Below are 25,042 nucleotides of genomic sequence, written 5' to 3' on the forward strand. Positions count from 1 at the left end.
GAACCTAGGCCCAGAGCCAGCGCCCCTTTCCTGGCAATGGTAATCTCTGGCCACCCCCCATTGGCCATCCTGCCCCTCCCACCAGCCCTGAGGTCCCTCCCACCTCCATACCAGATAAGGCCAGCCCAGCACTGCCTCATCTGGCAGTAGGCACTGGGCTGGGATGGGGCTGCCTGGCTCCCCATGGCAGTGGGTACTGCTGCTGCTGGGGCTGCTGCTCCCCCCTGCCGCCCCCTTCTGGCTCCTCAATGTGCTCTTCCCCCCGCATACCACGCCCAAGGCTGAACTCAGTAACCACACACGGCCGGTCATCCTCGGTAAGCCCCCACCAGGCCCAATGCACCTGGTGAGACCATGGGAGCCTGGGTGCCAGCCCCTGGCAGCAGCAAATGCTGCCAAGGCCCTTCTGCCCTTGCAGTAGCCTTGATCCCTACCTCAGTGTTGGGAAGGGCCAAAGGCTTGTCCTGCAGAGAAGTCATCCATTCTCCCACCACACTGTTCTGTGTCTCTGTGTTATCTACTCTAGGGGAGTGGGGGGGGCGGGCGAGTGTGCCTGAGGCCTTGGCCAGGGCATAAGCTGTGGTTAGCTGCAGCCACAGTAGACCCTGGGTCAAGCCCCTACCACTCCTTGGCCCCCAAGGACAAGATGCCCAGCCCAGAGCAGGAGAGGCCCATGAAAGCCTGTCTCCTCCTTAGGCCCAGCCCCCACTCCCCATGCCTATTTGTTCTCACCTTGGACTTTGGAGATAATGGAAAGCCAGGCTGGATGTTTGCTTTGTGGGGGCAGGGGTCAGTGGCCTGGGCTCCTGCAAATTTCCTGCCTGAGGGGAGCCTGGATTTTGGGCTAACTGGGGGAACAATGAATCAGGAGAGGATAAATATGGTTAGTGCCTGGGAGATGAGGGTGTGGAAGATGGAGTGGGCTGGTCTCGGAGTGGGACCCGGGGTATGGGGAAGCTAGGGAGTCTAGTATGAGAGCTGGTACCCACAGTGCCTGGCTGCTTGGGGAATCAGCTAGAAGCCAAGCTGGATAAGCCAGATGTGGTGAACTGGATGTGTTACCGCAAGACAGAGGACTTCTTTACCATCTGGCTGGATCTCAATATGTTTCTACCGCTCGGGGTAGACTGCTGGATCGATAACACCAGGTGTGTGTCATGTGCTCTGCCCAGCCCCACAAACCGGCCCTTGGCGACCGGCTGCTGAATGTCCCACTGTCTCCAGGGTTGTCTACAACCGCAGCTCTGGGCGTGTATCCAATGCCCCTGGTGTACAGATCCGTGTCCCTGGCTTTGGCAAGACATACTCTGTTGAATACTTGGACAAAAACAAGTTAGCAGGTGTGTACTGTAGAAAGATGAGGGGTTCCTGGCTGTGGTAGGTCAGTAGGGTGCGACGGCCAGAACCCCTATGCTGCTGCCTCTCTGTAGGTTATATGCACACACTGGTGCAGAATCTGGTCAACAACGGGTATGTGCGGGATGAGACAGTGCGGGCCGCTCCCTATGACTGGCGGCTGGAGCCCGGTGAGTGTCTGCCAGTGATGGGCTAGGAGAGGGGCAGGTGGCCCCTGACTCTTAATTGCCCTGACACCCATCCACCCACCTGCAGGTCAGCAGGAGGAGTATTACCAGAAGCTGGGGGGGCTGGTGGAGGAGATGCACGCTGCCTATGGGAAGCCTGTCTTCCTCATTGGGCATAGCCTTGGCTGTCTGCACTTGCTCTATTTCTTGCTGCGGCAGCCCCAGTCCTGGAAGGACCGCTTCATTGATGGCTTCATCTCTCTTGGGGCTCCCTGGGGCGGCTCTATAAAGCCCATGCTTGTCTTGGCCTCAGGTAAGGAGGAACAAAGTTGATCATGGAGTTGGTGTCACTCAGCTTTGTTCACAGTGGTGTCTGGGGTATTGTCTACCACCCTTGGGACATACCTGCCATCATTTGCATACTTCCCCCAGTGACCCTGGCTGGGCCATTAGGATGACTTCTAGAATCTGTCAGTGACGACAAAAGGGAAGTAAACAGGAAGTGCATCCCAGCAGTCTTACTCAACCTGAGGTTTGTTCCTTGTGGCCCCAGATCCTGCCCACCCACTTCCTGTTACTTTGTGCTTCCAGAAGTCTTTGTGACCAAGGTACTGCCTTACTGAGGACAGGTCTACCACAGCCAAGATTTGCTAGCTCCTCCTGCCCTTTCCTAAGGAGTAGCCACAGGGACCCAGCACTAACACAGCTGCCACCTATTTAGCACCACTGTATGCTAGGCATAGCCAGGCTTGGCCTCCTTGAAACTCACCATCTGGTGAGGGAAAGACCCATCAGATTACACCATGAAATGTAGATGTAAAACAAAAAAGACCTTCCATTTCATCTTTCCCAAAACACAATCCTGTAACCACTACACTACACAGGACCCACACAGGGCCTGAGGGGGAACAGCCAGCATACCCCATCCTCAGAAGCAGTCACCCTTTTTAAGGCCCTACAGTTCTTTTACACTCACTAAGCACACACTGAATGCCTATTGAATAGCAGGACCAGGCCTGCTCTAGACTATGGCTTGAATTCCAGGTCTGGGTGGGGCAGGAACAAACTTTTTTTTTTGACTGCATAAGTGGGCAAAGGCTCTACCATGAGCTACACTCCAGCCCTAGGAACAAGCTTGACAAATTATGGTCCAGAGATAGCAAGGCCCAGCTCCCTGTCCCACCTTGTTCCATGTCCACAGGTGACAACCAGGGCATCCCGCTCATGTCCAGCATCAAACTGAGAGAGGAGCAGCGCATAACAACAACTTCCCCATGGATGTTTCCTTCCCGCCAGGTGTGGCCTGATGACCATGTGTTCATTTCCACGCCAAGCTTCAACTACACAGGCCGTGACTTCCAGCGCTTCTTTGCAGACCTGCACTTTGAGGAAGGCTGGTACATGTGGCTTCAGTCACGTGACCTACTGGCAGGCCTCCCAGCACCTGGCGTGGAAGTATACTGTCTGTATGGTGTAGGCTTGCCCACACCCCGCACCTATATCTATGACCACGGCTTCCCCTACACAGACCCCGTGGCTGCACTGTATGAGGACGGTGATGACACGGTAGCCACACGCAGCACAGAGCTCTGCAGTCACTGGCAGGGCCGCCAACCACAGCCTGTACACCTGCTGCCCCTGAATGGGACACAGCACCTCAACATGGTCTTCAGCAACAAGACACTGGAGCATATCAATGCCATCCTGCTGGGTGCCTACCGCAGTCAAACCCCTGTAGTCTCAGCTGGCAGCCCAAGTCCCCTCTCCCCTGAATAAAGACCTGTGCTGTTGTGAGCCCTGTGTGTTGTGGATTGAAAGAGAGGCTCTTGTAGGGTCCCTATACCAAGATCCACACATCACCAGCCACAGGCCCGGTAGTCAGTAGAGCATGAATAAGATGGGCTCTGCTTAGGTCTGAGGTTGATCTGGACCCCTTGAGATGTGCAGCGTCTCATTCTCCTGGTTGAGCTGTCCAGGCAGTCTGCCCTGTCTGGTTCTGTACTAGAGCTGGGACTGGAGCCAGCTATACCAATAGCTGTAGGATGGAGACACAGAGAAAGGATGATCTGAGCTGTCCCTCCCAGCTCCCGAAAGGACAGGTGAGATGACCTGTTGAGTGCTTGGTGGGCAACAGATACAAGTTTAGAATGAACTAGCCTGCAGTTCATTGGAAGACCCTGGATTCAATCCTTAGCACCAAAAGAAAAAGTTTAGAATCTGAGTGGCAGCCATTAACCCGATCATCTCACTAATGAAGACTTAATTTGTTTTGCAGTGCTGGGATGGAACCCAAGGGCCTCTCAAATGCTAGGCAAGTATTCTACCTCTGACCTATACTCCCAGCCCCCAAGAATTACTTATTAACAAAACTAAGTGCTGTGAGAGAACTTTTAGGTAGCAGCAAGATGCTGACCTTTCAGTCAGGAAGGCTTCCCAAAGGAGGCGGTGCCTACACTGTCAAGAGGGCTGAGAAGGGTAACATGCACGGGTGATCACTCGATGTATTTGTGCCTAAGAGTAGTGTGCAACTGCTGAAGGGTTTTAACCAGGGAAACAATGTGAACAGAATTCCATGCTAGAAAGACCACTAGGTTTTCCTAGCTAGCCCTCCACACATACACACACAGTGGCCCTCTTGAGAGGTAAGATGAAAGGACCAGCATCATTGTGCTGAGGATTGAGACTTAGTTTCCAAGAGGCAAAGGCAACAAGAAGCAGAAATTGGGAGAAGGAAGGCCAGTAAATGCAGAGTCCTGGCCACGGGTTTGACAGCTTTAGGGTGTTAGCACTTGAGACTAAAGTAACAGAGCTGGAGGGTATCAGACTGGAAAGGAGTAGGGAGCAGAACAACGGCCAGAGGGGGAGGGACTTATCCCTTTTTCTGACAGAGAATCTAGGGAGCAGTATGGAAAACCTAGCAAGAGACATCACCCTCTTACCAAGCTACCTATGATCAGAGGCCAAGATGAAAGTGAAAGAGAAGATGCAGAAGGCAGGGTGGAGGCGAAAGTGAAAGCAGGAAGCCTCAATCTCAACCTCACAGAAGCAGAGGCTGAGGTCTTCCTGCTCTCCTCGGCCCCACTCTTCTAACCCATAAACCCCAAGTCCTAATTGTCCTTCCTGTCTCAAGATGCTGAAGATCACGGTGGGGGACCCCCAAGGGGGCTTCTCCTTTGACAACTGCCAGAGGTGAAAGAGGGAGGCTTAGTCAGGAGTTGCCTGTGCTTTGCTGTGCCCTTTTTTCTTGGCAGAGGGGATGTCTGTGTTGGGCAATTTGGGTTCCAGGCTCACCCCAAGGGAGGAGGGCGCCCAGGACGAGTTGGGGGATGAAACAGAGGCCCTAGAAGCATAACCGAAACCCGGGCCCACGCCTCTGTTTGCAGAAATGCATCCTTGGAACGCGTTCTCCCGGCCCTTCGGGTCCCTCATGCACGCAAGACCGGGACCACCATCGCGGGACTTGTGTTCCAAGTGAGCAAGGGGGTGGGACTGGTGAGCCAGGAGGGCGGCCGCGGTGGGAGAGATCGGGTGGGTACTGAGGCAGCGGCACCTCCTCCGTAGGACGGAGTGATCCTGGGCGCAGATACGCGGGCCACTAACGATTCTGTCGTGGCGGACAAGAGCTGCGAGAAGATACACTTCATCGCCCCCAAAATCTAGTGAGATTTCCCGAACCCAGTTCCCGCACCCAGGAAAGAAACCACCGCCCCCCTCCCGTCGCTCCCACTCTAGTCAGTCCCCACACATTTTAAAGTCCTGCCCACACCGATCCTCCCTTCAATCTCAGCTGCTGTGGGGCTGGAGTGGCCGCGGACGCCGAGATGACCACACGGATGACCGCGTCCAACATGGAGCTACATTCGCTATCAACTGGTCGCGAACCTCGGGTGGCCACCGTAACTCGCATCCTGCGCCAGACGCTCTTCCGGTGAGGGGTCGGGAATAAGATGACCCTAGGGAGGGGAAGTTCTAATATGGACTGGGCTGATAGGATGTGGAACGGGAGAAAGGGCGGGACTACGACGTTCCGAGAGACCGGAAGAGGCTGGCCAACAGGAAGAATTGCTGTCAGTGGAGGACGCCAGGACACAGGAAGGGGCGGGGCTCAAATCCAGAGGCGGTGCCGTGGGGGCGGGGCCTAAATACCTTTGCTAGTGACCACGCCCACCCACGAATAGATACCAGGGCCACGTGGGAGCATCGCTGATTGTGGGCGGTGTAGACCTGACCGGGCCTCAGCTGTATAGCGTGCACCCTCACGGTTCCTACAGTCGTCTGCCTTTCACAGCTCTGGGTGAGCGTTTCCATCCCTTCCCCACGAACCACGCCCCATCAACCCTGGCCTCACGTTTGTCCCCCACTGTAGCGACCTTAGTTGCCTCTACCCCCTTGCAGGCTCGGGACAGGACGCGGCCCTGGCAGTGCTGGAAGACCGGTTCCAGCCAAACATGACGGTGAGTGAAACCTGCCCCTAATATATGGTCACTGCTGAAAGAGGGAACACAAGCGTGGGTGACTCAGAAGTTTGTACACAGGACAGGGTGGAGGGGACACAGGAAGGAGGGAGGCAGAGACCAGGGGAGGGAAATTTGGAGTGATGGTGGGGAGAGGAGGTTGGGTGTGCACAAATGGTGTCTGGGATTCAAGACTAACCAAGTCCCTAGGCTGCAACTTGAGGTTACAGTAAGAGGGTCCATTAACCCTCAGCCACATATTACTACAGCTGGAGGCTGCACAGGAGCTGCTAGTGAAAGCCATCACTGCAGGGATCCTGGGTGATCTGGGCTCTGGAGGTGCTGTGGATGCATGTGTCATCACTGCAACAGGTGCCAAGTTGTTGAGAACACTGAGTTCACCCACAGAGCCTATGGAGAGGTGGGAGCAAGGGAGAGGGAGCACCATGGGGGAGGATGGGGCAGCAGCAGGGGATGCAGATAGGAAGCTGCAAGAATAGGACAGTCCACATGCTGTCTCTCTTTCCTCCTAGGTCTGGGCGCTACCGTTTTGTGCCTGGAACTACTGCTGTCCTGACCCAGGAAGTAAAGTCACTGAACCTGGAGCTCCTGGAGGAAACTGTTCAGGCAATGGATGTGGAGTGAAATGGTTTGAGGCTTAGGGCTCTTGTTCAAGAGGGAATAAACCCAGAAAATACAAACACCTAAACAGATGACTGTCATTCTTGGGTGAAGTGGGGCAGGCAGACGGCGGGGCTCTGTGGCTAAATTATCTCTACAGGGATCACTGCCTCTCACAGTTCCAGTGTGATCTAAGAGGCGCCCTTCACCATCACCTCAGGCATCTACTCCTTTAGAACCAACCCTAGCCACCAGCATTGCAGGCCTGAGATGGAAAGCTCCTGCCTAATCTTCCTTTTGAGTCCACGCTGTTGGGGTTCCCCCGGTCACTCCCCTGCCTTGCTCTTGCCCTCCACTGGGGACTACTGTAAAACCCACAAGACTCCATGGATGACCCCCATCCAAAGCCTTTCCCAGGCCCATCAGTGACTCAGGACAAAGCCCATGTCTCAGGTCAGGCCCACCCCCGAGCCCCATGAGGGACACAAAGCTGACAGAGAAACTGCTTCCTGACTCCAAGGGCAAGTTGTCACCAAGCACTCCTCACTTCTGCCTTTACACCTGTGACACCACTCGGATGGCCAGGCACACCTGAGCCGCTGACACAAAGCTGGGCATTGTCTGCCTGGACTGGACTGTGAGCAAGTAGATCAACTGCAAGTTTTCTGGGCTGATGGGGGTCATGGACTCATTGGAAAGAGATGTCATGCTTATCCAAGAAAGGTTTGCTGAGTACCCACTGAGTGCCAGGCCAGGTGTTGGGAGCTGGCAGGAGCATGCTGCCCTTAGAATGGCTGAGCTCTACTGGGGCTTCAGCCATTAAGGAGGTCTGCCCACCTCTAGGGAGGGACTCCAGGCTGGACATCCCTGAGCCCTTGTTCCCCTCAACACCTTATTATAAGAAAATTGAAATATGACAGAAAAGTTGAAGGAATTGTACACATATGCTCACCAGATTTTACAATTCATATTTTGTTGTATTTGCTTGATCGTATGTCTGTCTGTCAATCCATTCATCCCACTAACCATACATCTCTTATTTTTAGACTGAAGTATTCTTGAGTGAAAGCCCTCATACCCCTTGGAAGGAAGCCTGCCAACTCACCAATTTCAACTTTATACAGGGGTGTCTTCTCTCCTTTGGTTCAAACTTAGCAAGAAATGGCTGACAGGCACCAGGGCTCACCCATGGCATCCCTGAGGCCTGGAGGCTGTCAGATTTGATGGCTACCTCCCTTCTGCCTGCAACCTCAGTGCAGGGTCCATCAGTCACCAAGAGCTAGCTTACAGTTACTAAGAATGTGGGGTCCTTGCCTCTATGAGTGTTCCCCCAACTTCGGCCCTGGATTCAGCAGGTGAACCAGAGCTGGCACAAAAAGTGGATCCTCAACATGCCCCTGTGCAAAGAGGTCTGTCAATGCTGGTGGGAGGATTGCTGCACCTCCTCCACCTGCAAGAGCAACTGGCACAAGGGGTGGAACTGGACCTCAAGGTATAACCAGTGCCCTGTGGGAGCTGCCTAGCATCCCTTTGACTTCTACTTCCCTATGCCTACTGCTCTGTGCTAGGAAACCTGGAGTCACTCCTACAAGGTCAGCAACTACAGCCATGGGAGTGGCCGCTGCATCCAAATGTGGTTTGGCCCAGCCCAGGGCAACCCCAAGGAGGTGGTGAGGTTCTATGCTGAGGCCATGAGTGGAGCCTGGCTCCACAGGGCCTAGTTTCTCCCCCTTGCCTGTCCCTAATGCTGCTTTGGCTGCTCACCTGAGTTCCTTTCCCTTTGGTAATTGGACATCCCTGCCCTGCTTAGCCTCACACCTACCAGCTAATTCAGTTCCTGCTCCATGGTGGGGCCTCTGGCAGTCAGCTTAAATAAACCAAACACTCTAGGAAAAAAAAAAAAGTGGAGTCCTGAGGCAGACATGAAGGTTTGTATTCTACCCTACCTCATGCTGATGAGAGGGTCACCATTTCTGAGAAAACCTCCTGACTCCTATTCCAAATTGATGAGTAACCACTGAGATGATGTCTGCTGGGACTCTCAACTTGTCAGAACTTCCATCCCTGGCCTTCCATACAGAACTTGCTATAGCCAGCCATTCCCTCCACCAGTCAGGATACCCTGGATTCTAAGGAAGCCTTTCCTAAGAGCCCTTGGAAACTACTCTGGTTCCAGCCACCAGGTTGACACTATAGACCTAATTTAACCATATGTCCTTGGTATATAGTAGCCAACATTTGGGAGGTGAGGAATTTCAGGGATCCAGAGGTCAGGCTTTGGAAAGAGGCAGTGAGAGCCTCACTTTGTCTGGTAAGTCCAAGCCTGGATCAGGGGACCTTAGTCTGAGAAGACTCTTCCCGAGAGGAAGGTGGGAAGCTGCTGAACCCACATAGCTGGTCTGGTCTCAGGCCCAGGACTTTGGCCCAAGGACAAAGATATCAATAAATAAAGCCAGGCCCAGATGTAAACCTCACATCTGCCACAATGCTACTGCTCAGGCTGACACTTAGCCTGGTCCTCCTCAGCTTCTCCTGGGGTGAATGGGCTGGGACCAGCCCTGACTGACTGAACAACTCAGCTCCAAGCTCCAGTCCAGGGGCACAGGGAAGGTGGCAGCCTGGCTAGAAGTGAAGCGGATGGACAGCAATGGGCAAAGGAAAAAGGATGTGCTAGGGCAGAGGGAAGGAGCCTGCAGGGCTGAAAGGGTAGCTAGGAGCTTAAACTAGGCCAGGAGGTCCAGGCCATGAGAATAGGATGTGTAGTTCAAGAGCCCTCTAGCTACACGAACTGTTCAAGCCTGGAGAGGTAGAGGGCCAAGACTGTCTCAGGAGTCAAAGAGAAGTGGCCTAGGATAGAATTGAGAAACAGTAGGGACTAGGTTGGGGAAATGTAAGAGAATGAACAGGACCTGGGGGCTGGTTGGATGAGGGTAATTGTGACAGGTGTGGAGGCTCAGAAGGCACTTGGGAAGAGGGCTAGTGATAAGCTGTCTTCATTTGGATACCTCTGAGGTGCACAGCCTGGGGGAACCGAGGGGAAGGACATGGGAAGAAGTGGGCCATGGTGTGGATCCTCACTAGCCCAATGGCCAGGCTGCAGTGTTCCTGCCATCACACCAGCACTGAGCTTTAGTCAGAGGACTGTCAATGGAGAGAATGCTGTATCAGGATCCTGGCCCTGGCAGATGTCCCTACAGGTACATACACACTCTATGGGTGGGGTAGGGTCCTGGGTGCTTCATGCCTACATGTAGCCTGAGCCTCTGCCCATCTGTGACCCTTGGCCTCAGGACAAGAAATGGCTATCACTTCTGTAGAGGTTCTCTTATTAGCAAGTCCTGGGTGGTCACTATACCCATTGCAATGTCAGGTGAGTGTCTGTATCCCACCTGACCTACCAAGTGGTAGCTACTTTGGTAGGTCCAAAGTGGACCTACCAAGTCCACTTTTTCTCACCTCCTCTTAATACCCCTTTTGCTCCTGGGCAGCTACCCATTCCCATTCTCACTGCAGTCCTGGCAGCCACTTTGTCACCCTGGGTGAGTAGGACCAATCGTCCAATGCTGAGCCTGTGCAGGTGCTGTCTATCTCAAAGGTTAGTGCCTGGCTCTCTGCATGGGAGGGAAGACTGAGTCACAGGTGGGTTTCTCTGGGTACAGGAATTCAGGCATGCTCTGGCCCATCCACTTCAGTACCAACTCTAGGCTCCTGTGCCTACCCCAGCCCTCCATGAGTCCTTTCTGACCCCACAGGCCATTACATACCCCAGTTGGAACCCCAACACTCTGAATAATGACCTGATGCTCCTGAAGCTCACCTCACCAGCCCAGGCATCTCATCAGTCTGCCTGGCTTTCTCAAATGAGGAACTGTCTGCAGGCCTCACGTGTCACCACTGGATGGGGCCGCCTCAGTGGCGTGGGTAGGAACTTGGGCCAGAGCTGGGGGAAGGGAGATTAAGCATCTGAGCCAGCCTGATCACCCCCTCCTGGCCCGTAGGCAATGTGACACCAGCACATCTGTAGCAGGTAGTTCTGCCCCTAGTCACTGTGAATCAGTGCCGGCAGTACTAGAGATCAAGTATCACTGACTCCATGATCTGTGCAGGTGGTGCAGGTGCCTCTTCATGTCCGGTGAGTACTCTGTCTTCTGCACTGTCCCACAGCACACCTACGCAATCTGACTTCTCACTTTTCTCTCAGGGCAACTCTGGAGGCCCTCTTGTCTGTCAGAAGGGGGAATATGTGGGTGCTTATTGGTGTTGTCTCCTGGGGCACTGCTAACTGCAATGTGCAAGTACCTGCCGTAGATACTCAGGTTAGCAAGTTCAACACCTGGATCAACTAAGTCATGGCCTACAACTGAGCTTACCACAGACTTCCTCCCCATCCCAATCCAATAAAGACCACAGGCTTTGTCCTTTCATGTATTTGGTGCCTGTCATTCTGACTCAGGGGAAAGGAAAAGCTCTGGAGGGTCCTACCTCAACTTGGACTCTGTCAGGCTGAGGAGTCAGGATCGTCCTATAGTAGCCAGCTCAGGCTGGGGCAACCCCTTAATTCCATGGCACAGAGCCAGGGCCATCAGAACAAATGGGCAGCCTTCCCTGAGAAGGGCAGTCTGTTTATTGAATATAGAAGATACATTTACAAATTGAGTACACAAAATAAATAAATGCACATTCTCATCTATGGTCCATGGCATGAAGGCCCAGTGAGCCTATCAAAGGCCCAAGACACCAAACTCCCTCTGTTCTACCCTCAGGACCAGTCCACCCTGGGCAAGACAGGAAATAAATCCCCCAGGGTTTCAGGTCCCCAGAGCCACTTGGGGAACTGGGGGGAAATTCTGAGGCTGTGAGGCTTAGGTTTTCTACTGCCTCCTACCCAGGGAGTTGTGGAGACAGGAGGAGGAAGTGTATAAAGCACAGCCAACTTGGCACAGGTGGTCTCTTTGATTTTCCACTGGAGGTGGCACATGTAGAAAGGAGTGGGTCTAGCCAGGACTGCCCACTAGGAGGAACTGAGTGAGGGGGTCAAACTCTTCCTACTGACAGGGGTCCTGCAGTGTAGCTAAGGCCCAAGCTGGGCCCTTGCCCCTTCTGACCCATGAAAAGCAGCTGTAGTAGGAAAGAGCTTGAGTTTCAGCTTGCTTTGTGGTGATGAGACACCATGACAGCTATGGGGATGTGGTTCTGGCTCAGTCCTCTGAGAAAGCAGCTGTCAACCTCACCTATCTCCCACAAGGTCTCCCTCCAGCCTGAGATCCAGTAGGACCCAAACTGGAAAGTTAATGCTGTGAAAGGAAGTAGACACAAGGGTGGACAGGGCAAGGCTACCTCTCACAGCAAGGCTAGTACCCCAGGCGCCCAGGGTTCAGAGGCAGGTAACACAGTATGGCTAAGTTCCAGAGAGAGGTGCACAGAAATGAGCAGAAGGAGAAATGAGCAGATCAGGACCCTCCCCCAATGTAGCAACTCCTTCCTTTCTACTTCCCTTTGGAGGACTGAGTGTGTGAAAGAGGGATGTGCATCGATCACCTCCAGACTCCCAATACCCAGACAAGACACTAGATGGCGCCTTCATGAAGCGGTAGGGGAGGGCATGGTGGCATCTGAAGGGAAGGGGCAATGGCAGTTACCAAAATGCATGGAACCAGGGCTGACAATGGGATCCTAGGAGAGAGCCCTCTGCCTTGGCTCAGGTAACCCTAGACCCCAGGTAGCAGCAGTGGGGCTCCCTTTAACACCCCATAGTTGGGAAGGAGGCACCTAGGGAATGGAATGGGCATCCAAGGAAGAGAGGGAGGCAACAGTGGGCTCTGCAAATAAGGCACTGAGAGTTGTGGTCAGGAGCCTTGTCATAGTCAGAGGGGTTGGGCAGGAACCCTGTCATAGTCAGAGGTACTGGAGACTAGGGAAAATCTGCCACCAGCACAGTTAAGGTCCCTATCACAGTCCTCCTACCACCAGAGGTCCTGGAATGTCTTGGGGATAGGAAGGGTCCTTGGTGGCGCCATCCTTCATGGATCTAACTAGGGGCAAAGGGTCCAGTCAAGATATCTGGGGCCTGCAGTCTATCTAAGGTCAAAGTTAGGCCTCCCATTTGCAGCATAATCTTGAAGATCAGGATAGCATGGGTAAGAAGCTAGGGAAGAAGATTCTTGGGGGACAGGGGGTTGTGGAATTAACTGTCCCAAATGGTCCTGGGTCATAGGACTCCCTCTACCCAGCACTGTGGGCCCCTTTGGTCTGGAAAAGTCACAGGATAATGGGGTCAGGGAAGGCCAGGTCTTGATCTTTTCCCCAACTCATACAGAGCACTGCCTTTCAAAAGGGATAGCAGTGCCAGGTCAGGTTCTCAGTTCAGGTGGTAGTGGGCGTCACAGGCCCCTGGTGAGGACAGAGGCTGCTAAAGGCAAAGAGAAGGGGCTGAGGCCTGACATTCTCTAAGTACCACTAGACATGGGGCCTAGCACTAGAGAAGGTATTAGTTAGACCCAGGTGGCACAGCCGAAGGTGGCCAGGCTGGGACCATGGCATGCCACAGTCAGAGCTAGTGGCTCAGCCATTATACTGCTGCTGATAGCGCAGGTTGAGCTCCCGTAGCTCGCGCTCCCGCACACGGCGAGACTTGTTGGAACGTGTAGAGCGGCTGGAACGTGTGGACTGGGCAGATTTGGTGCTCTGGCAGCGGGAGGAAGCACGCTTGAGGAGGTTCTGGGAGATGGATCGGTGCAGATTCTTCATAGATGAAGATGCTGCCATGCTCACCACCCATGGGTGCCTCAGGGCCTGTAAAGCAGTCATTCGGGCTCCAGGATCCACTGTCAGCAGGCGGTCAATGAAATCTTTGGCCAGGTTGGACACACTGGGCCAGGGCTAGAGGACAAGGACAAGCATTAGAATAAGAACACTCAATAAGACCACCCATCTAGATGATGCTACCACCACAGCACTGAAACCTGCCCAGCATCTCTGCACTCTCTAGGGAGACAAACATCCTAGATTTCTCCTAGGCAATGCTGGCCCAGGCTACTGAGCAGGGACTGCTCTTCGTGGCTGAGGAATGTGTTAAGGAACAAAAGGACCTATCCCCATATCCTAGGAAACACTTTTTTTTTTTTTTTAAAGTGTAGCCCAGGCTGGCCTCGAACTCGTGATCCTCCTGCCTCATCCTCTTCGCCTCGTTGATTACTGGTGTGTGCCACCATGACCACTTTTTTTTTTTTTTTAAGGTACTGGGGTTTGAACTCAGGTCCTACACCTTGAGCCACTCCACCAGCCCTTTTTAGTGATGGGTTTTTTTCGAGATAGGGTCTCACAAACTATTTTGCCCAGGTTGGCTTCGAACAGCAATCCTCCTGATCTTTGCCTCCTGAGTAGCTAGGATTACAGGCATGAGCCACCGGTGCCTGGCTAGGGAGCACTTTAAAATGCTCTGAACCTGAACCTGGATCAGGGAGGTATACCTTGCTACGACTCCCAACCTACCGAAGGACTACCATAATTCAGGGACATTGAGTCAGACTTTACACTCCAATCCTTGATTATCCAGACAAGGCCATTTAGAGGGGAACTTCCTAGTCCTTAATGAGAGGGTCCCACACCTCCCTCTGCCAAAGCATTCCCTCTCCTTCTCAGCATTGAGAAGAAAACAATGCAAAGCATCTAGATTTCTCAGTCTGCTAACAAGGCAAGAGCTCCTGGGGCCAGACAGAGATGAGGACCCATCTATGCTTAGTAAGCACAAAGCCCTGAGTTCAAACCCGAGTCCCACCAAAAAAAAAAAAAAAAAGAGTTCTGTCCAATTTGTATGACTTTTCTAAGCCACAAAGGACTCCTTTGGTTCTCAGGGTGAAGAATACTTGTTCAGTTCCCTCTTAACCCCCTGTGCTTGTAGCAATTATTCTAGTTGTAACTTTTAATAAGACTGCAAATTTAAGTTTTTTATTCCCATTAGACATTGCTGAGCCCTAATGCCTGGCAAAAACATACAGAAGGTACACAATAGGTACTGGCTCAGTGAATTAACCGCCAGTGGATGCTATATGATGGGTTGCCTTTGCTGAAACTGCTTCTAGGCCATGGGATTCAGCCTGATGGCACCTACATGCCCTAGATTCTTGAGCCTCCCTCCTTGAGAGCAGGCTCTGAGACCTTGCACCTCCTAGGAGCACATCTGGGCATGGACCATTTAGCTGACACAAATATCTGTTAACAACCACTACCCCAGTCTTGCTCCTTTGACTTCTTGCTCCATGCTCTGGACAGGGGTGAGGCAGGGTTGGACTACTTGCAGTTGCTGTCCACACCTGCCTTTTAGAAGGCAAACATCAAATTTTATTGAACAGAACTAGAAATGACAAGGTAAACACATTGCCAAATAGTCACCTAACAGGGCCATCCTCACCATCAGGCCAGCTCCAGTGAGTCTTGCCCTCAAGAAGAGAAAAGTTGCTGGGTGCCAGTGTCGCCTGTAATCCTAGATACTCAGGAGGCAGAAAACAGGAAGATCGTGATTCCAAGCCAACCTGAGGCAAATAGTTCACAAGACCTTATCTCAAAAACAATAAAAAAATAAAACAGGGCTGGTGGAGTGGCTCAAGTGGTAGAGGGCCTGCTTAGCCAGCCTAGCAATCATGAGGCCCTGAATTCAAGCCCCAATACCACCAAAAACAAACAAACAACAAGAATTCACTGGAGAACACACTGCAGCCCAGACTGACCTGGGCTGATGGCTTAGACTACTCCAAACAGGGCTGGAACATGAATTCTGCACCCACCCCTTGGTTCAGCATGCCAGAAGAGGGGCAACTCCTTTGCAGATGATGTCATAGTGGTAAAGCTGGACTCACGAGATAGAAACCTGAACATGGATGATTAAGAGGCTTCCCCACCTTTCATCCACAGCCAGCCAAACCATGAACCCCTGCAGCTCAGAACCAGTCCAATGCAGTCTTAGAAGGGCCTCTCACCAGACCTGACACATGTGCTTAAGCATCTCCATCTCCACAGTGGCACAGGCTCACACCAGGTATCTCTACCCCTGCTGCTCTCCAGCCAGTTAGTGCCAAAACGAGCAAGATTGATCCACCCCTCCTACCCCCCAAGACTCTCGCCTCATCAATTACTGTGTACGTGTGGCTGTGTGCAGAATGCTGATGGACTCATTTGTTTAAGGGCCAGACCAGCCCTCTCTGGTAGGCTCCAATGCTTCCCATTTTTGAAGAGCTGGGAGCAGCTGTGCCAGGGGGTCCCCAAGCCAGTGTTACTCAAGTTATCCTGACTTAATCTTTGTGTGCTGAACAACTTGCAAATGAAGTTAAGCAGGCTGACCACAGGGAGGTGGTCCTCATCCAGCCTGCTGACAGTGAGATGGGGGCTGAGTTGACCTACAGAATAGTGGCTCCTGAAACCTCTGCCAAGGCCCCTGACAGAGCTCAGAAAAGTAAGCCTTTCCACACTCATCCACAGGCACACTTCTGGCCTCAAGTCCAATATGGCACCTCCTAAGAAAGCATTCAATACATATAGCCCAACCTACCTGCTTCCCAACATGATCAGGCCACTGGAGCCTGACAGTATGTCTGTCAGCCTATGACTGACTGGCCGAGAAGCATTCTGGGCATGAGAAAAAGAAAAATAAACAGTCATGTCTTTCAGTTTCCACAGTTCCGTTTGCTCTGGGTAAGGAACAGACTATGGCCTTAGTACTATACACTTGGGGCCAAATCAGGGGCATTCATGGGCCTCAGGTGGCTGACAGATGGGACAAGTCCAAAGCAGCAGCTGGTCAGTCTCCCAGAGGCTTTCACCTATGTCTGGACTGGCAGGAAATATTAAGAAGTTGGTTGACTTTGCCTCCAGACAACTGAGGTCCCTGCCTGCTCTGGGATAAGAGGACAGCTTCAGTACCAGGGTAACAGCCTACACTCTTCACAAGTCTCTGGAGCTATGTGGGTGAGGGGCTGGACCCTGAGTCAAGTCTGTGGGAGGAGGTAATATCACTGCTACTCTGAGTTTGACCATCAAGCTGACTGCCTTTCTCTTGAGTCCAAAATCCTCAAAGAAATCTTGTCTCCTCACAGTTAGAATACCTATATCTGATGTTGTAATAGGAGAGAAGCCCATAGCAGAGAGGAAAAAGGACCTCTCCTGTAAGCACTTACTCACCAATTTCCATCCTTATCCCCTACCTCTGCTGGGCCAAAACCACTCCTCAGCAGTAGAGTCCAAACTCTTTTCAGAGGAATAGGCACCAAAATGAAAAGGCTCCAGCATAGAGGATTCACCTCCCTCCTCCCTGCCCCTTCCACTTGGGTTGAAGGGGAAAGAACATTTCCTAAACCACTCCATATGGTCTTACTTTGAGCCCAAGGACTAAGAGAACAAAGAATGGAGCCAGTTTTTTGGCACAGGCTGCACAGAGACAAGGAACCTGCTTTTTTCTGACAGCAGGCCCCACTACAGGCTGCCCTAGACTTCCTCCACCAGCAGGCTGATGGTGTGGCTTCAGAGAAAGGCCTGGGTATCTGTGTATGGCATCAGAGTTATAGATTAAAGTGTGAGACTACAAGTCCAGCAACCTACATTCTACTTCTCTGTATGACCTTAGAGAAACCAAAGACTCCTCACTTTTAAAATGAAAGAGCTAAATACAAGTGTCTTCTAGTTTCTAAGTCTTAGCTCTAAGAGCATGGCTTTCCATCTTTTTTACATCTTTTGGCCACATGTGAAGCACAGAGCTCACCATCTGACATTCCAGCTGATCTCCTGACTACTAGGGGTTCCTTATCCAGCTCATGACTCTGGGAAGGCTCTTCGACAGAGAAGACAGCCCCACAATGGAGCAGCCAGAGGGAGGGGGGAGGAACAAAACTGAGCTTTGCTACTCTGACTCAGTTCTTCCTTCAGCTTTGTCTCATGATGTATTTTTGCATTTTTAGATCCAAAATTCCCACCCTCAAAAGCCTCCTTTCTATACTTACGTGGGACTGAGTGACAGCAGAGAAAAGGGCAAAGAATAAATTCTGGGAACTTATTCTCCAGAGTTCACTCTGGAGAACAGAACTCTCAGTATGGCAACAAGAACAGCACACTCTGATGCTGCCCAAAAGGGTATGCATTTTGAAAAATGTGGCAAGACCAGACACTGGATGGCAATGGAATCAGCAGTCCCTCCTCTGGCCAAGAACCAGCGTCCTGGTGCCTGGGCTTCCAGACCCATCAGAATCCACTACCCTAAGATCCCAAAGGGTCCAGGAAGGGATGAGCAGCAGATAAAAGGGTACAGGCTTATCCCCTCTTTTTTGTTGTTGTTGGTAGTTTTTTGAGACTGGTTCTCAATATGTAGCCCTGGTTGACCTTGAACTTGTGATCCTCCTGCCTCAGTCTTCTGAGTAGCTGGGACTTCAAGTGCAGCCACTGCACCTAGCTGGGAACAAGAGTTTTGCTTTACAGTAAGAACATTTTTTTTTTTTTTGATAGTACTTGAGTTTGAACTCAAGGCCTTGCACTTGCTGGATGAGCACTCTACAAATTGAGCTACATGCCCAGCCCCTGACCGAGAGTTTAGGGTTTTATTGTTTTTACAGTGCTTTGGATCAAACCCAGGGCCTCATACATGCTAGGCAAGAGCTCTACCATTGAGCTACATACCCAATCCTTGAATTTTTTTAAAGAGGCAGATCCCAGCTACTTAGGAAGCTGAAGCAAAAGGATTGCTTTGAGCCCAGTAGTTGAGACTGGTCTAGCCAACCAGTGAGACTACCATCTCAAAAAAATAAAAAATAAAAAGAGGCAGAGAGGGGATGGAGGTATAGCTCAGTGGGAGAGTGCCTGCTTAGTATGTACAAGGCTCTGGATTCAACATGAACACCAAAAATAAACAAATAGGACTGGCAAACTGGCTCAAGTGGCAGAATGCGTGCCTAGCAAACATGAAGCCACAGTTCAAACTCCAGTACCACCAAAATAAATAAATAAATAAGGCAGAGACAAAAGATAAAAATAAAACAAGAAAAGGTGTAACAGGGCTGGGGAAGTGGCTCTAGCGGTAGAACACCTACCCTGCAAGCACAAGCCCTGAGTTTTACTCCCAGTACAGGAAAAAAAAAAAAAAATGGCATGACAACTTAAAGGTTAGTAAAGTTTTGAAATTTGAGAAGAATTAACAAAATGCAATTTTTGCATCCCTACCTGTCCCTGCCTAGAGAACACAAAGTAAAGAAGGATAGGAGGGAAGATACAACTCGAGAGTCAAGAAGGATGCTGTTTGCTCACTTTGAAGTGAGGAGGGTATTGACAATCTGTGCCAGCAACCTAGAAATTTCTACTTTTAACAATGTCCTGGGTCAGCCCTAGAAGGTTCTGGGTCTATAAAACTGATACAGAGCTGTGTGCCGGTGGCTTACACCTGTAATCCTAGCTACTCAGGAGGCAGAGATCAGGAGGATTGTGGTTCAAAGCCAGCACAAGCAAACAGTTCACAAGACCCTATCTCAGAAAAACCTCCAGAAAAAAAGGGTTGGTGGAGTGGCTCAAGGTGTAAGCCCTGAATTTAAGCCCCAGTACCTCAAGGGGGTGAAAAACTGCTATAGAATAATCTCTTTTATTTCCACTGAAGGGTACTGCTAAGGCAAAGTGATTTTCAGAGCCCAACCTGGCTTTTTTTTTTTTTTTCTTAAATCCTTCCTATTCTAATTTCTGAGGTAGTCTGGAGCCCCAGTGGTTATCAGCACCTCACCCACAGACACTGGTCTGTCCCCAGAGGTCTTTGTCCCTGGATCCTCATGCACACAGGATTTGGCTCAGAGCCAAATGGTCAACATGGGATGACAAAAGAGTGAAGAAATGAAGGTGACTTAGCTTTCTGCTCCAAGCTGGCTGAGTAACACTGGACTAGAGCTCAGCTCTAGACGCCATGTGTGCACTGGAAGACAGAAGACCAAAGCATATCAGGTGGGAAGATAAGCCTGTGTAATAGAAGTACTGACTGGGGAAAGGGAGCCTGAAGAGGCAGGGCCAGTGGGAATGTTTGGACCCTATCACCATTAGCCATTTCACTCAACAGAAAGTCAGCTCTCACCCTAGTGAGGGCAGAGAGGAAGAGCGTGGGAGACCATGAGTGGACCTGAATAGGTCAGAATGTAGGGAGGTGACAGCCTGGCAGATCCCAGAGGAACTTGAGAGCCTAGAAGCAATAGAGCTTATGAGAGGATAGTGTTACCAGATGGAGACAGACAAAAGAGCAGGAGAGGGAGGGGACAGCTGGTATACCGGTGATGCTCTGAGCACATGCCACAATGTCCCTTTTTGTTGAAGAGGCTTCAACAGCTGGGGGTGGAAAATGGCAGTGATGAAAGGCATCTGTGACCTGGGCTGATGAGCTGCTGGAGATGGTCAGAGCAAGGCTTTTCTGTAGGAGGGACTAAACATAGCAGTGTGGGGGGTGGAATCCTCTTCTATCACCAAAGAAAAGGTCCTTCTCTGTAGGGAGTGTGTAACCAGGGCAGAAGCAGAAGAAGAATGCCTAGAGGTCCAAGCTGGGCATGGTGGTGCATGCCTGTAACCCCAGCCACTTGGAAGGTGAAGGCTGGAGGACCGTGAGTTTGAGACTAGACCAGGACAAAGGAAGCACAAGACTTTGTCTCAACAAAAGGGCTAGGAGCATAGCTCAAGTGGTAGAGTGACTGCTTAGCATGTGCAAGGACCTGGGTTCAATACCCAGCACTACAGGGGGCAGGGAGGGTATGTTTAGAGGATTTGACTCGGGAACCTAGTGGTAAGTCATGGCCCAGAGGTGGCACATTAGGGGGCTTTGCTCTTCTCCCCTAGGAGTCTGCCTTCTGCCCCACACAGAAAGAATTGCCCCTGCTGTCCTGAAAAATGTCTCTTATCAAGGGCAGGTCTCCACCAGTGACTAGTGGCCCAAAGCATGCCACTTCTCAGTGACTAATCAGGGATCTGGCCTAAGAACATCTGCTCTGGCAGCGGAGGAGGAAGAATTTATCCGTTGAAAACCTGGAGTTTTGGAGAGGTAGAGATAGCCCTTCCAGAAGGATCCCTTCTGGACAGATGTGGGGGAATCCTTCTATACAAACACTATCATCATCAAACACTTGACATCCAGCAGCTACCAACTGGCAGACAAGCAAGAGCATATGGAGGCTCACAGCAAAGAATTATAAACTAATTTGTGAACTTGCGTTTTCTTGCACTACCAGATATTGAGACAGATGTGGAAAAACCCTCCTTTGACCCTGGGAGCAGGGGCTGCAAGAGAAGAGAGGTAAGCCAATAGGTCCATTATAACCCCCATCCACACTGAAGGCAGAAAAATGAGGCAATCAACGCATTCAGCAGAATCCAAGTACAAGCTAAAAAACATGCTACCTACCTCCTTGCACTCTACTCTGCTGCCAACACACACATGGACCTGGGGTATGGTCTTATCTTTGCTCACTTTACTGTACTCTGTAACATCAGGGACTAGGAAGACAAAAGAGTCAGCATACATAAACAAGGCTGTATATATACATACCACAGATGCCACCCCCATCACATAGAGAGCACCAAGAAATGCCACATCCTTTATGCCTCATTTTATCCTCAATATCTCAGGGTAAATGTTAGATTCACTTTAAGAAGTGAAGGAATACAGTTATTTAGAAAGCTCATTTGAGGATCACTTGAATCCAGGAGTTTGGAGCCAGCCTGGATAACATAATGAGAATCATTGTTTTTCTTTTCTTTTTTTTCATTTTTCTGGTGGTACTGGGGTTTGAACTCAGGGTCTTATTTTTGGTAGGGGTAGGTGCTCTCCCCAGCCTGAGACTTATCTCTTTAAAAAAAAGAAGAAGAAGAAGAAGAAGAAGAAAAAGTGGCTCAAGTGCAAGGCCCTGAGTTCGAATCCCACCCAGTACTAAAAGAAAAACAACCACACACTGGTGGCTCATGCCTATAATCCTAGCTACTTAGGAGACAGAAATCAGGCGGATTTTGGTTCAAAGCCAGCTTGGGCAAATAGTTCAAGAAACCCTATCTCAAAAAAACCCATCACAAAAAAAGGTTGGTTGTGGATGCAGTACCCTAGTACTGCAAAAAAACAAAAAACAACAAAAACAAAACAATAGTGGGGAAAAGTGAGGGAAGAGCTGAGATGAAGATGTAAACGTCACTGCTAGCCTTGCACACTCACCCTACTGCAGGGCAATCAGAACGACATAGTGATGGCCCAACTCAAGTACCCCTCAGTTCTTCAAGTACCCCTGAGCTCCAAGCGGATGGATAGTCAACCTACAACCTAAAGATGAATCCTGGGAGGAAGCCTCCCACCACCCTTTCTCCCCCAGGCAGTGGCAGCATTCACTTCCTCGCTCACCAGCACTGTCACCTGGGCTCACTCACAGCTCAGACTACCCAAGCAGAGGAAGGCAGCAATTCAGGCTGCTGAATGCGACAGATAGCAGAGCTGCTGATGGCATCACTTTGCCATAAACCCTTCAAGAGCCTCTTCATACATCCTGCCTCTAGGAATAGAACTCTTGACAACAGCAATGACATCAGGCCAAGAATGTCACATTTCATGTCAAGTGAAACACAGCAGCTCTGCGTGAGAGGACCCTAACAGTTCTTCAATATGAATCTACAGGTTATGACTCACCTCTTGTGTCACTTTTAAAAACAGCTCCTCCAGCTCCCTGGGGCCTCCCATGACAAAAAGTTCACCTCTCAAGGTAGCTCTGTGTGTCTTCAGCCTGCTATCAGCCTCACACAGGGCTGCTTCACACCTGGCAACATGTGTCTTCCCTCATTTCCTCTACTCCAGCACCTCTGGACACTTAGTAAAATTCAAATTTTTCCTCTTAAAATCATTTCCTTCCACATTCCCTCCTCTTTCAACAGTTTCATATTTGCTCTAAGCAGAGCACATGTTGTCTTAAAGCCTTCAAACCCTTCCCCTGCCTGTACTCACAGGCAGCTGTGGCCAGCAGCCTCCTAAAACATCAAGATCTTTGCTTTGTCCTGAAATCTAGTCCCCAAAGAAAGGTTCGCCCACCCACTGCTGGCTGGCAGCCCCATCTACCTGCCAAGAGTCGTATTTGGGACACTTCCCACAGGGCATCACCAACAACTACTGGTGCTTCCCTCAGGATAAGTCAGGAAGTCAGGAGAAAGTTCTCCCTAGTCATCACTTATATCCAAACAGGTATCTGTTGTACACCAAGCCCGACCAGTGGAAAGCATATGTACTGATACTGTCCTCAAGGACCTCACTGGCCAGGGAGAGAGCTGTGTCCACAGATCACAACCCCAGAAAGCACTGAAACGAAGAGGCCAGCAACATACTGAGGCCTGTGTCTCAGGAAAAGCACACAGCAGTGGGGCAAAAGCCAAGAACCTTGAAGTAAGGTGATCTGGATTCAAATACCAGGCCTGCCATCCTTTAGCTGTGAGATCAGGGGAAAATTATTTAATCTCACTAGTCTCAGTCCTCATTTCTTTTTTTGAGCCCCTCCCCCCTCAGTCCTCATTTCTAAAACAGGGAAATTACACTCATCTGGCAGGATTGTTGTAGAGATTAGAGATGTTAGGTATAGTACACTTGGGCCCATGCTTGGTTCTTATTAGACACTATACAATGACTGGGTCAACACTATTCTTAAAAGAGCAACCTTTGAATTGTTCCTTTTAGAGCTGACCAAATCTCTAAGGCCAATACTGGAGGTAAATGCAACAGTTTGAGCAAAAGCTTATTGTGGAGAGTGAATGGGGCAAATGTCTCAGCCTGTGATTGCCAGAGTAGAGTGCAGCCTGGGGCCTGGGCTTTGAGCTACAGTATCTGGAATGTCAGGATCATGGGGCCCCACTAGGAATGTTAAAGCAAGAGTCTACATAATCTCTGGGTCATAGAGGGCAGCCTGGAATCCTTTCCAAAACTGCCCTCACAAGCTGATGTGTCTCCTGCAGAGCCAAAGTTCTGCTCTATATTCCTTCTTTTCCTAAGCTGTGGAGCCCACTCCCTGAAATCCCTGACCTGCCCCAAACACGCCCAGGAGTCAGGCTGGAATCATTCCAACAGCCTCCAGGTAAGCAATTCCCACAACCCTTTTTTCTGCATTCCTTCTTCACTGTCAAGAAACTGGGAGTTCCTCCTAGCACTACAGGGCTCCCAACAATAGCACCAGGCCTGCCTCTAACCTCTTGCACATCTCCCAAATAATTTCTCATTTACTCTGGAGCTTGGTCAGCAATGTGCCCCTGTCTGAGACCACCTCCTGCAGGAAGCCAATCCGTGAGCATTCCAGGGACTGTACAGACAGAGCTCTCAGGAAACAAGTACACACCAGACAGGGCCTGATGAATAGAAGACACTGGAAGGGCAGGGGACTAGAAAACTGCCCTAGAAAGGCACCAAGACTATGGGACTTACTGATGAGGAAATGCATCCCTCCATACCTTGCTGAGTTCAGAATGGGAGATTTGCAAAGCAACATCCCACAACAACCACATGGGTTTCTTTGGCAGGGACTTGTTCACTTAAAAAGGACTTTATGAAGCTGGGCACTGATGGTTCATCCCTATAATCCTAGCTACCCAGAAGGTAGAGATAAGGAGGATTGTGGTTTAAAGCTACCCCAGGGAAATAGTTCATGAGACCCTATCTCGAAAAGACCCATCACAAAAAAGGGCTGGTGGAGCGGCTCAAGGTGAAGGCCCTAAGTTCACGCCCCAGTATCACCACCAAAAAAAAAAAGGCAGGACTACCTGACCTGAGCCCCACAGCCCAGACTGCTCTTGTCCTATTGCTCTATGCCAAGCCTGTGCTGGCATGTGCCTTCCAACGAGGGCTTGTCCTGTGGCCATTTCCTATTCTAGTTCTCTCTCCCCAGGCAACCTCCCCAGGGGGATGGGGAACAAACCTTCATGTTTTTTGCATTTGTGCCAGGTATACTTGTGGGCAGTGATCAGCAGGACAAGAAGACAGACTGATCTCTAGCTCAGAGAACCTGATCTATTGATGAGGCCACCTCCCCCAAGAAACACTCAGAGAAATCCCTACCAATCCAGAGCACTCCACAGAGGGTGGCAGAATCTGTTTCTGGGATCAGTCGAGCTCCTGGTAGCAGACAAGCATGATCAGGGTCTGCCAGGAATGTGACTGATGCTTTCTGCTCCAGGAAAGAGTAGTGGAAGAAAAGGCAGGGCAATGCCACCCCCAGACTCACGCCCCGTGACTCCAGCAGAGCAGGAAATAAAATCCCTAGACCCAGTCTTCTGGCTTCCTGTAGGAACAGGAAGCCTGAGTTCATTCCTTACCCTATTCATTTGTCATTTCCTACCCTGAGATAATTAATAGACAGTTAGAAAAATTATACAAGCTCCAATTAGATAAACTGCCTGATAAACAATTACTAGAATCAGGAATTCTTGTATGAACCT

The 25,042-nt window shown here is 50.8% G+C and overlaps 4 protein-coding genes across 12 annotated transcripts in view; 3 read left to right on the forward strand and 1 right to left on the reverse strand.

Annotated features, from left to right (window-relative positions):
* Positions 1-18: 18 nt before the first annotated feature.
* Lcat (lecithin-cholesterol acyltransferase) lies at positions 19-3,317 on the forward strand. 2 transcript variants are annotated; one of them, XM_020171127.2, is made up of 6 exons: positions 19-317; positions 992-1,148; positions 1,225-1,340; positions 1,431-1,526; positions 1,612-1,836; positions 2,725-3,317. In XM_020171127.2, the coding sequence occupies exons 1-6, from the start codon at positions 164-166 to the stop codon at positions 3,297-3,299; spliced, it is 1,323 nt and encodes a 440-aa protein (XP_020026716.1). In that variant the 5' UTR covers positions 19-163; the 3' UTR covers positions 3,300-3,317. The 2 variants fall into 2 exon arrangements, with proteins under 2 accessions (XP_020026716.1, XP_020026717.1); XM_020171128.2 differs by lacking the exon at positions 1,612-1,836.
* Positions 3,318-3,365: 48 nt separating this feature from the next.
* Psmb10 (proteasome 20S subunit beta 10) lies at positions 3,366-6,686 on the forward strand. 6 transcript variants are annotated; one of them, XM_074055798.1, is made up of 9 exons: positions 3,368-3,834; positions 4,412-4,712; positions 4,907-4,994; positions 5,085-5,182; positions 5,311-5,451; positions 5,702-5,817; positions 5,919-5,977; positions 6,247-6,349; positions 6,511-6,686. In XM_074055798.1, the coding sequence occupies exons 2-9, from the start codon at positions 4,654-4,656 to the stop codon at positions 6,552-6,554; spliced, it is 708 nt and encodes a 235-aa protein (XP_073911899.1). In that variant the 5' UTR covers positions 3,368-3,834; positions 4,412-4,653; the 3' UTR covers positions 6,555-6,686. The 6 variants fall into 6 exon arrangements, with proteins under 6 accessions (XP_073911900.1, XP_073911899.1, XP_073911898.1 ...); XM_074055797.1 differs by lacking the exon at positions 4,412-4,712 and having other exon boundaries at positions 3,368-3,622; positions 3,799-3,834; positions 6,247-6,398; XM_074055795.1 differs by having other exon boundaries at positions 3,456-3,834; positions 6,247-6,398.
* Positions 6,687-6,817: 131 nt separating this feature from the next.
* On the forward strand, positions 6,818-11,181 carry Ctrl (chymotrypsin like). Its single transcript, XM_020171135.2, is given in 11 exon segments — positions 6,818-9,135; positions 9,692-9,824; positions 9,895-9,947; positions 9,950-9,968; positions 10,112-10,193; positions 10,351-10,426; positions 10,429-10,486; positions 10,488-10,519; positions 10,597-10,730; positions 10,800-10,832; positions 10,834-11,181. Coding segments are annotated over 11 exon segments (801 nt in total). The 5' UTR covers positions 6,818-9,083; the 3' UTR covers positions 10,963-11,181.
* An 11-nt stretch (positions 11,182-11,192) lies between these two features.
* Positions 11,193-25,042, reverse strand: part of Pskh1 (protein serine kinase H1) — a 29,164-nt gene continuing 15,314 nt past the window's right edge. The window contains exons 3-4 of one of the 3 annotated variants that reach the window (XM_074055794.1): positions 16,143-16,219; positions 13,279-13,477 (exon numbers count right to left, since the gene is read on the reverse strand). In XM_074055794.1, coding sequence (XP_073911895.1) covers positions 13,426-13,477; positions 16,143-16,219 — 129 coding nt within the window. In that variant the 3' untranslated portion in view covers positions 13,279-13,425. The other 2 variants (XM_020171129.2, XM_074055793.1) reach the window with 2 other exon arrangements.

The sequence above is a fragment of the Castor canadensis genome, chromosome 15 (assembly GCF_047511655.1).
Source record: "Castor canadensis chromosome 15, mCasCan1.hap1v2, whole genome shotgun sequence".
In the NCBI taxonomy this organism is placed as follows: Eukaryota; Metazoa; Chordata; class Mammalia; order Rodentia; family Castoridae; genus Castor; species Castor canadensis.

Coding starts and splice junctions, on each gene's coding strand:
- Lcat (XM_020171127.2), top strand. CDS start 164: ATGGGGCTGCCTGGCTCCCCATGGCAGTGGGTACTGCTGCTGCTGGGG. Junction 1,527..1,611: donor TGACTGGCGGCTGGAGCCCG/GTGAGTGTCTGC, acceptor ACCCACCTGCAG/GTCAGCAGGAGGAGTATTAC. Junction 1,837..2,724: donor CATGCTTGTCTTGGCCTCAG/GTAAGGAGGAAC, acceptor CCATGTCCACAG/GTGACAACCAGGGCATCCCG.
- Psmb10 (XM_074055795.1), top strand. CDS start 4,654: ATGCTGAAGATCACGGTGGGGGACCCCCAAGGGGGCTTCTCCTTTGAC. Junction 5,452..5,701: donor CTGCGCCAGACGCTCTTCCG/GTGAGGGGTCGG, acceptor ACCCACGAATAG/ATACCAGGGCCACGTGGGAG. Junction 5,978..6,246: donor GGTTCCAGCCAAACATGACG/GTGAGTGAAACC, acceptor ATATTACTACAG/CTGGAGGCTGCACAGGAGCT.